Consider the following 10,625-nt stretch of genomic DNA (forward strand, 5'->3'; position numbering starts at 1 on the left):
CTGAAGAGGGAAAGATATAGAAAGGGGAAATAACATCAACCCCACAGAATGTAAGAAACTCGGCGATTACCTCTGTGTATTACAGGAGGATACAAAAATACAGTGATGGCTTTTGTTCTCTCCCTGCCATAACAATGAAAGTGAACCATATTTTTCCTTAATGATGGAAAGTCACTTCATTTTATACAGGCCCTGCTCCTCAGAAAATGCTAGGAAAGCTCTGGACTCTACTGACGTGTTATAATTCCCAATTACAGTTTAAGATTTGTAAATGCACTTCTGCACAATTTGATCTCAGACTACTCTTATTTTACTGCTTTGTGGAGACAATCAAGTCCAAACTTTTTGAATGATCTTTCGTATTAGGCTGTTGCTGAGGGCTTGGCTTGGGATGCCCTAACACAGCCTGAAATGGGAACTGCTGAGCATCTGTCTTTGACATTTCAACCTTTTAAGGTGTTTCACGCCTTTTATCCCCACCACACCTCTGAAAATCTTATTTAAAAGGGAATGGACAATGGATGTAGAAATCCTTCCTGAAGTGCCACTGAATTGTCACATCTTAGCTATTAGACCCTTTTCTTTCTGGGTCAAAAGCTTGTGAAATGTGAAAGAAAACCAAAAAAATCCCATGGACAATAAAATAGCTAGCAGAGCTTTCTAGCTGTAAACCTTCCCTATTTATATGAGCTTTATCAATGTAATATCTCAGAATATATGTCTCTGAATATGAAAGTATTGACTTTTTACGCCTTGTGAGACACAGAAACATTACGATCTCTTTTTTACAATGGGAGAGCTAAAACTCAGAAAAAACTGAGGTTCTTTTGGTACCTGTGATACCCCCATAAAATTGTGATTGACATCTAGTAGCATATTTAAATTGCTTAGGTGCTTGGAACACTCCATGAGTTGGCAAGAGCCACGACTCCTCCAAGACCTTTGCAAGCTGTTTCTCTAAGCACTGAGACCATCTTTTGTCTCCGAATTTTGAAGCTCTGTCTGTAGCTTTTATATCATTACATTTTTGCAGGCAGTCCAGCGCCAACTAGAAGAACTGGAGGAAAGACAAAGAGCTCTGGAGATTTTTGGTGTTGAACTGGAGAGAGAACTAAGAGGAGAAGCAGGTACACAAAGCAGTGTTTGCTTGTTTGGTGGTGGGTTTTTCAACCTGTTTCAAAGCAGAGGGTTTTAATGGTTGTCATGGAAATAGTTTGATGCAAAATCTGAAAAGGAACAATAACTGGCAGGACAAAAATAATTCTTTAAGCATTTTCTCAAACTCTTTGTTAGCTGAAGTACCTTTACATTGAAGGCTTTAAATGTTCTGTTGGTTATCACAGATTTGGAATGATTTACAATGCTATTGAACCTGAATTTACTTTTCCCCTCACCTCCCCCTTTTTTTTTTTTAAGTCCCATCCTGAGCTTAATTTCATCTTGTGGAGGGAACCAGTGAGGTTTCCAGGAGCTGTATCTCAGTTACCAAGCCAGCAGCAGCCCATGCCTAGTAACAGAGTCCTTAATGACTTTCCTGGAGTGTGAAATGCCATTAATATGATTAGAGCCAGTGGCCATGCTATAGCAACAGCAGCATGCAAGCACACACAGAGATCCCAGCAGCACAGCTTTTCACCCAGTGGGCAGAAGATGACAGGGATGTCACCCTGGCCCCAGCCAGAGGCAAGGTTTTCCCTCACCTGAGCCGACACTCCCAAGCCCCGAGGGTTGTAGGATCCTGCCACTGGCCCAGCCTTGGCACTGCTCCCCAGCACACACGGGGTGAAGCACAGGGACAGGACAGCTGGGGCTCCTGCCAGGCTCAAAATGGGGATGGGCGTGTGAACCATGCACGTAAAGGACTGCAGAGGGGGCGGGGGTTCTGTGCGGGAGGGACTGACAGCCTGAATGCAAATGTGTCTTCACCTCCACTTTAGAAAACTGAGCCTTGTGTTTTCCTGACAGGCAGTTGCACAACACGGAAAACCCAGATATATTTTAGCACCTGATCTTGTTGTCTTAACCAGGCAATCCAGTCCAACGCTACATGCTGGCCTTTTTAATGCCATATTTCATAGCTCCTCTCACCCCTATTCTGACGCTGCACTAATCAGTTTGGCAAGAGAGCATTCGCCCAACCTTTTATATTTATTAACTAATTTCCTAGAATTGATCGTGTCAGTCTATTCCAAATTTTATTTAAAAGGCTAGCATCTATTTTTCTTAAATGAAATCATAACCCTTTATCAAACAGCACCCACCTTACTGCCCGTGAGAAAGTCTGCTAAAAATGCTTTGAGGATTTGGAGAGTTAGCTTTTTTCTTCTGATTTGTATAAAGGTGGTTGTTTTTTGGAAACCTCAAAAATAGAGAGGGACAAGAATCTTCTAGCTCTTGGGATAGACACCGAATACCAGGATAAATGGCCTAGAGCCACTTCTTGTTGTTGCTGTTTTGACAATCGCATTTCCTAAAGAAGGCTGTCTGCCAAGAGATCGATGCTTCTCATTCTCTTACCATCCTTGGTAATTGGATTGCCCTCATTAAGGTGAAAGTACTGGTTTTTTCTCCCTGTTGATTGTTTGTGTGTAGGTGGCCAGTTACAAATAGGGCAGATACTGAAACGTAGGATGTTACTGTCTCTCAATAACTCTTCTGGTGCAAAAGCACGAAGCTGTGAGTTTCCCAGACAAAATGTGAGTGCTTTGTTGCTTGTAATAACAAATGTGTAATGATGCAGGAATTGGTGAGTTTAATATTCTGTTCAAGCTTCCTAAAAATAATGAGCATTATTGTTTAATGAATGACCAGTGTTTATTAGGTTAAGTTGTATTTAAGCAGGTCTGCGCTTATGCAATTCAAGTGATTTAATAGGTATTATTAAGGTAATTAGAAAACGATCACAGTTCAGCAATAATATTGAGCTGCAAAGGTTGTGAATAACCAAATTTAGAGGCAGGCCTGCAAACACCAGTCTTCAGTGACATTTACGTAACTCTCCTCTAATAATTCTGTAAGCCTGGGATGAATGGCCCCTTTGTTAGGGGGAGTTATTCATTAGCTCCTCAACTGAATTAGAAGAGAACATGCGTGGGTGCGAAACAACTGCCATGAAGACTGATGAGCAAAATGAGGTTTTGATGATCTTCTAATTGTAGTGACAACAATTCATGCATTAAAAAAAAAAAAACAACAAGGCCCCCAAAAAACACCCCAAAAAACCTGAGAAAAATAGTATCAGTCCTATGAGTAATTTTTCATGCTCGTTATTTCCTTTATTCCACTTCAAAATACCAAATAATAAATCACTGATATACCGTTGCTTTGTTTTCCACTGACATTTGTGAAGGCTTATGGAGAGCTTCTGCCTACAAGAAAATACAGAAATAAAAATCTCAAAACACGTTTTCCACTGAAATTAGCATAATGGCTCAGTTGACTAAACAAATCATGAACAATGATGGTAAAGAAGAAAACCTACGTTGAGAGAGAACATCAAGAAATGTCTCGGTGCTTCGGAAGGCGAACAAATATCTGCACATGTTGTAGCTAGTTTTTGATTTCATAAAAAACAGATCCAAGGTGTCTTGGAATTTTCAACATAGTCAAAAGAAATCAGTTGTAAACCTGTAGAAGTAAGGAATATGAGGTTTAACTGTACCTATAATGGTGCAAACTGGCCAAGACCCCTTTACTGTGTGGTGACTGTAAGGAAGGACAGTGGAGCGTCAATCTGGAGAACAGAAGGTTCAGGTTTTGAGAGGAGTGTTCAGTAAATACTCCTCCACAGCCTGTACAATTCCTTCCAAAGTGATGAAAATAGAAACACCTATGATGTAATTAGAAGAATGTCTGACTTTCAAATGGATCTCAGTCAAACGAGACTTGGATAAACCAGGAGGAAACGTTTGCTTTAGCAATGCTCTAGGGAAAGGCCAACACAAAACAAACTCACAAACTGTTTTCCCTCTAACCTTTAGAAAGATCTGTCAAACTGCATTATGCAAAATGCTTCTTTGGTTTGGTCTGCCCTTGGAAGGCATCGAGCACTCCATCAGACTTAAATAACAATTAACATTGGTAGTAACAAACATTTGAAAATCTCAGGGAAAAAATGCCCCTGGGAACACTTAGGGGGCATTCTGTGGGATGGAGGAGGAGGCAAAACAAGGGCTACTTTTATTTCATCTTGCACTGAGGATTTTGCAAAAATGAATGTTCTTCTGCAAAGTGTGTTATCTTTGCTTACCTCAATCAACCTACAATACACAGTCTTTTATTAGAGATACAGTGATTTTAGCGTGTAAAGAGTAAAAGTTAAAAGAAAGACTATTTTTGCCTAAACAAGGAAACAACAAAAATGGAACAGTAACATTTTGTGTCTGTGCCACACTTAATGCATAACAGTGATTGCAGTGTTTTTACTGACAGTAAAATAAATCAAAGTTTGATGATAACTTCTTATGGTGGCATACAAAGACCTAAGGCTCTGAATACTTATGCTGCATCCTTGAACTGGATCTGTAAGAAACTGGCATGTTCCAGCAAGGACCGCTCCTGCAGTCACTCTGAGAAGACACTTTTTATCACCGCTTGCTGACCTGGAAGATCCCACAGGAACACATCCATTACTGCCAAGTTTTAATGGAATCAGGCAGAAATTGAAGAGGGATTGCTCTGCCTCCTCCTGCTGTTTTATCCTCCTGTTTCATGGTAATTTCCAGTTGGGGTCAAGTCCTGATGACAAACTGCAGAACTGCACCCACACCAGCATGGGCCCAGGTAACTCCTCCGGTGCTGGCAGGAGGTGACCTGGGTTCCCTGGGATGATGGTGTCTGGTGAAGGCATGCAAATGGGCTGGTGATCCCAAACACCCAGTAATTTCTCTTGGCTCAGGAAGATGGCTAAAGGGCTTCACTGGGTGACATCGTTGCTGCCCCAAGGATATGGGCTTTAAACTGCTGCTTTTGAGTGGAGTCAAATCCTGGCTCTGACCTAAGAGTGAGGGGCAGCTTAAGTTGTAGAGACAAGAGGGTAATACCTGGGGCAAAAAATATAAAGCACATTTCAAAATGACAAGAAAGAAAGGCATCAGAAACACTGCTGAACTGCCCAGGACTCTGTCTGTCTCTCCCCTTGGTAATCTAGTTTAGTGATACTCTTGTAATTGATGTCTCTGGAGCTTGAACCTGAGACATTTTGGGTTAAGTTTCAGTGCTCTCAGTCACATAAAATACAGGTGCAGTCCTCTTAAAGTACGAGAAATCATATAAGCTTCCATCCATAGAAAACAGCCAGGCTGGTTTGTGGGGATTTTATTGTTGTTTATCTAGCACTGTGGTGTAAGGACTGAGGAGCAAAGAACTGGTTCCCCTGCCTGCTGGCAGTACTCCTTTTGCTGCATCCTAAGTCTGGCCATCCCTGCTTCCATGTGTGGTGGGGAGTGCAAATACCATGTGCTGGGGCAGGAGCATGGGCTGGCTGTTGGCTTTATGCTTCTGAAGGTGCCAGTGTGTCGCTTAGATTGTTGCCTCAACCTGGAGCAGTGAAAGATACTTGCTTCCTACAAGTGATCACCATTTTGTGGCAGCAGGCAGTGGATGGGCAGAACAGAAGTGGGAGGTGTGTTGGCAGTGCCATCACTGCCACTGTAATTCTGCAACAAAGGGAGGTGGGGTGGCTTTGTTTTGGGAAAAAAATGAATGGAAAATGTGAGGTCATGAGGATGTTACAAAGGACAGCAAGGAAAAGAAATACATATGTTCTCTGACTTGCCATTTGAAAACACCCAGGGGTTCTTCCTTGCCAAAGAGTTTTGTACAGATGGTATTTTAGGAGAGTAAAGGTCCTCACTTGATGAAAGAGATCCATCATTTTCTTCAGCAAGGCAGAGTCAAGCTGTGAGCTCTTTGGGAGGAAGACTGTCTACCAGTGATGCCCCAGCCCAAAGTGTTATAAACCCACCCAGTAATCACAGATTTGTCATTCAAAGCAGCTGCAGATTTAGAGGCCAGCTGACAAGGGAAAGGAAATTTGAAGAGGATTTGGTTGTGTGTCTGATGTCCACTGGAAGCAGAGGTTAAGTTGATACTTGCCAGCATGTGCATCCTGAAGGCTGATTGTGTTAATGGAGTATCCACTTAGACATAGCTCAGCTCTGAAGCCCAGTTTCAACAGAGAAAACTCTCTTATCAAAGGCAGAGCTAAGAGACAGAAATAGTGCCTATTAAAGTCTATGTGATTATTTGAAAGGAAAATCTTTAAGACAAAAGTGTTTTAAAATCCAGTGCATCTTTAACGGCAATTAGCCACAACAGTCAACAAAAAAGAGACAAAAAAATGTTATACTTGTTGTACCCAGCCATTAGTGGTGGAAGTTGCATACAGCAAAACCATCTCCATTTGAATAATGTGGGCTTACAAGGAGGACTACTGAAAGAGAACTTAGTTGGCAAAAGCATTGGAAAGAAAGCTGGTAAAGCACACTGAAGTCTCCTATTTTACACAGATTCAGGCACAAAGGATGAAAATCAGATGCTACATGAATGGTTTGAGCTGGTCATGGAGAAGAATAAATTAATGCGTTATGAGTCTGAGCTCCTGATTATGTAAGTAAGGACAAGCATTAGTATTAAAGATGGGGAGGGGAGAGGAAAAAAGTGTACTCACATCTCACAATGTACCTGAACACCTTGCTGTGTGCTGCAGTTCCAGACAGTTGTGGAATAAAACCCAGAGTAGCTACAACCTGTTTGAACACAGATTTGTAGTTGGGGCCTCCTCGTCCTTCCCTCTCTCAGTGGTTCAAATATTTCAATCCTATATGATACTCTGAACCAATGTGGCACAGAGAGCTCTGCCTTCACATAATATGGGTCTAATGAACACTGGGGCGCTTTCTCCTGGGAAGAAAAATAGTCTGACAAATTCATCTGGTTTTACTGGACATAGGAAAAAAAGATCCAGAAATTCACTACAGCAATGAAACAAGCAGGTACAGCAACACAACAAGCAAATAAACCCCACCTCAGATGCCACTGTTGTGGTTGATGGAAACAAGGTTTGCTGTAGCTCCCTCACCTCGCCTCCCTGCAAACACACTGGAGACAGGCCGAGGTGACTCTCGGGTATTTTCTCCACTGTTTGTGGGCAGTGTGGGAAGGCAATGGGAGCCTCAGCAGTCCTTACTCACGCCTGGATTTCCCACCTGTGCAGGCTGCTCATTGCCATTTATCATTCCCATATCACCCAGCCCAGCCACGAGCTCCAGCTGCACCCCAGTTTCTCCCCGGCTGTGCTGATGCTGCGGGGGGCCGACCCTTTCTTGCCCCTCTCCTTGTCATTGGGTGTTGTGGTAGCAATGCTTTCTTCTCACACTGGGAGTTAAAAAAGCAACAGTGGGCTGCTTTTAGCACCGCAGGACACAGAATGTTGTTGTCTGGGTGTGTTCACGTGTTAATTCCTCTCCCTCAGGACCTGTGCAGAGGGCCTGGTGAGGCCCCTCACGTGTGGGAGTGCTCAGCCCTATCCAGAGTTACACTGTGGGTGCCACCAACAAAGCACAGATGGTTCAAAGCCTTAAGCACTGCTGGGTATGGGGGAGTTTAATGCCATACATAATGTAAAAGGTGGCAGTGGTACTTCTGGAGCTGCTCCGGAGATGTTGGCACAGGCAAACCTTTTAGCCTTGGTAGCCCATGAGGAGAAAATACTGGATAAGCAGAACACAGAATCTCGGAATTGAAATAACATGTATGTCTTCACTGAAAAAAGCCTCTTCTTTAACATATTTTTTGCTGCATCCAGAGCCCAAGAGCTAGAATTGGAGGATCACCAAAGCAGGCTGGAACAAAAGCTGAGAGAGAAAATGGCCATTGATGGTAAGTCAAAGGGGACAGTGTGCTCCAGCCCGCAGGGACAGACCGTGCCAACCCCTTGTCCAAAAAGGACCAGGGTGGCCAAGGCTCCTGTGCTCCCTCTGAGTGCAGCTCAGCCAGCAAAATGTGAGATCTCCTCTGACTCCTAGTGAAGACAGCTGAGCTGACCTGCCCAGTTCTACACTGAACGGGATCAGAAGCACTGCACGTGTAATTACACTAATTGTGCTCTCCAGGCAGCCATGTCCAGCTGATGATGGGCAGCAATGGGAAGAAACTTCTTCAGACACCTAAACAAAGGAGGTTATCTGCTCTTATGTAGCATTGCTGGTTACCACAGTGTTTTGGAACTGCTTTGAGGTATTTGGGATTACAGTTTGGGCTTGTCCTTTCATGTGGCATTTGAAAAGGGAGCATGGGGAGGAGGAATGCAGGGAGAAGAGTGGCTCCATAGCACTGAGTACCCCAAAATATCCTGCTGTGTTCTAGGCATGTGGATTGCAAGTGACAGCAGCTTTTAGTACGTTTTCTGAAAAATACTTTCCATTTTCTTACAGGTACTACATTTCATGTTGGGATTTTTGCCTTATAAACTAAATTTAAACTACAGCTTAGTAGTTTTTATAAATAACTAGTGCTTTCCCTATCCCTTCCAGTCTAACTTTTGTTAAAAGATCTACCCTAGACATTATGAGCCCTAGTGGTCAACTTCAAATGGCCCAAACCCAGGAGAAAATTTCCCTGAACCCGGAACTCTAACTTGAAAAATACTAACTACTATTGACTTCATTATAGTCATTGACTATAATGTTAATTCAAGCTGTGCACTAACAGTTAAAATGCAAACAGTGATCTCGTTTTTAACCTCTTTTTTGTGATCTTTTAGACAGCCTTAAAGATGAGATGGATCTGAATGAGGAGGATGAAATTTTTACTGAGATGATGAAAGTTGTTGAAGAAAGGGACAGACTCGTCTGTACCTTAGAAGAGCAGAGAGTGAAAGAAAGAGCAGAAGACCAGCACTTCGAAAGCTTTATCTTATCTACAGGTTATCATCTGAGCAGGATTTAAACAGCCACATGCAAATAAACATCCTTTCAGCAGTATTCCCTATCACGGGGATACAGCCTTGTGGCAAATGAAGGAATTCATATTTAAAATCAGCTTATTTGGGAAACACATCATTTTGTTATCAAAAGCTTTAAAGTCGTTCTTTTGCTCACACCAGAGACGGCCGTTTCACTGTCAGCTCAAAGGATCACTGGGATACAGATCTGGACTGAATTTGCCTGTCTGATGGGCACCAGGGTCTGTGAAAGGGAAATCAGAGCTCTATTATTCTCTTGGAATTTTATTTTAATGCTCAGAGTAGAGTTTCTGAGGAACATGATGACATCATTTAGTATTCCTGAGACAGCCTTACTTTCCATCTGTTTGTCTGAATCTCTGTGTGGCTTTGTTAATATTTTGGCACAGCCAAGCCATGGTCAACTATAGAAACGTCAGAAAACAAGCATCTCATAAAAATAGTGTTAGTCTTTATTTCTGGTGGAGGAAGAGTCATTTGACTAATGACTACATATAAGCACTTACTAAAACTACTGTAAATGCAATGTCAGAAATTAATTTTTCAGGTATTTATAAGTTTTATTGCACTGTGTATTTTTGAACAAGAAGTTAAAGCAATGTTAAATCCCTGCATTTTGTAAAATGGTAAGGGATTATCAAAGGGATGACTATCCTTTCAGCTGTTACATGCTCGAAGAAGTTTCTGTATATCAGAGATTATTAAAGTCTTTAAAATACGATAAAAGATAATTTTAAAATAGTAATTCACCCAATTGATATTTATAGGGCAGGCTTTACTATGACAGACTTTACAATTCCTTCAGAACATACATCTCAAGTTGTATTGTTGAGTGTGATGAATGGTATAGCATTTAAAGACCTCCCTGAGAATAATCCCTTAAAATGACTGCAAAAAATGTTGAGTTTTTAATATCAACATTTGATAGAAAATACTGTGCTATGTTTAAATTACATTTATCTTGCTGCTTGAGAATATATGCACTTTTTTTGCTTAAAGGGACCATCTCCTATCCTTTTGGTACATGCATTTGTAGATATTGGCAAAACAGTGCAGAAATTCTCCTAATTTAAGTACCTTCTTAAATCTGAGATAATTCTGCAATTTAAGATTGGTAACATTCCCAACTGTATGTGTGATGCACTAGATTTTCAAACTGAAAAAAACTGAAAGACTGTTTCTTTCTGAATATCATTTTACCTCGTGCTCTGAGAAGATTTGATGTTCTCATTATTTCATGAATGGTGCTAATTTGCAGCATCTGCCTATGGTACAGCCAAAGAGAGAAGCATTCCTGTTAAAAAAGCTTTAAACTGAAAAACCTCTTGGTGAGTACAGGTAAAGTAACAGACACACTGGATCCTGTCACAATAATTTATTAATTATCTTCAGGGTTGGGGTTTTTTTGCTGTTTTGCAAGAAATTTGAAATACCCTTTCTAAAGGTGAAAGCAAGTTTTTGCTATTGGCCACAGATAAATAATATACCTCTGTTGGTGCAAGCTTTATACTATTGCTCTGCAGTATTTATTCATATTTATTTATTAGATTGTTTAAAGAGGGTAGGAGTGTCTGGTTACATTTTACAGTTTGGATGTTGTCTCTAATTTTGATTGATAAATGTGTATTTCTAACAGCTGTGTACAGCAAAGCTGTGCATT

The 10,625-nt window shown here is 41.4% G+C and overlaps 1 protein-coding gene across 3 annotated transcripts in view; it reads left to right on the plus strand.

Moving 5' to 3' along the window:
- Positions 1 to 10,044, plus strand: part of MICAL2 (microtubule associated monooxygenase, calponin and LIM domain containing 2) — a 107,682-nt gene extending 97,638 nt beyond the window's left edge. For all 3 annotated transcript variants that reach the window (XM_017726308.1, XM_017726309.1, XM_017726310.1), the window contains 4 exons: positions 1,034 to 1,127; positions 6,510 to 6,609; positions 7,808 to 7,881; positions 8,765 to 10,044. In XM_017726308.1, the coding sequence (XP_017581797.1) occupies positions 1,034 to 1,127; positions 6,510 to 6,609; positions 7,808 to 7,881; positions 8,765 to 8,949 (453 nt within the window). In that variant the 3' untranslated portion in view covers positions 8,950 to 10,044. The remainder of the gene's footprint in view (positions 1 to 1,033; positions 1,128 to 6,509; positions 6,610 to 7,807; positions 7,882 to 8,764) is intronic.
- Positions 10,045 to 10,625: the final 581 nt, after the last annotated feature.

Source organism: Corvus brachyrhynchos, unplaced genomic scaffold (assembly GCF_000691975.1).
Source record: "Corvus brachyrhynchos isolate BGI_N302 unplaced genomic scaffold, ASM69197v1 scaffold281, whole genome shotgun sequence".
NCBI lineage: Eukaryota > Metazoa > Chordata > Aves > Passeriformes > Corvidae > Corvus > Corvus brachyrhynchos.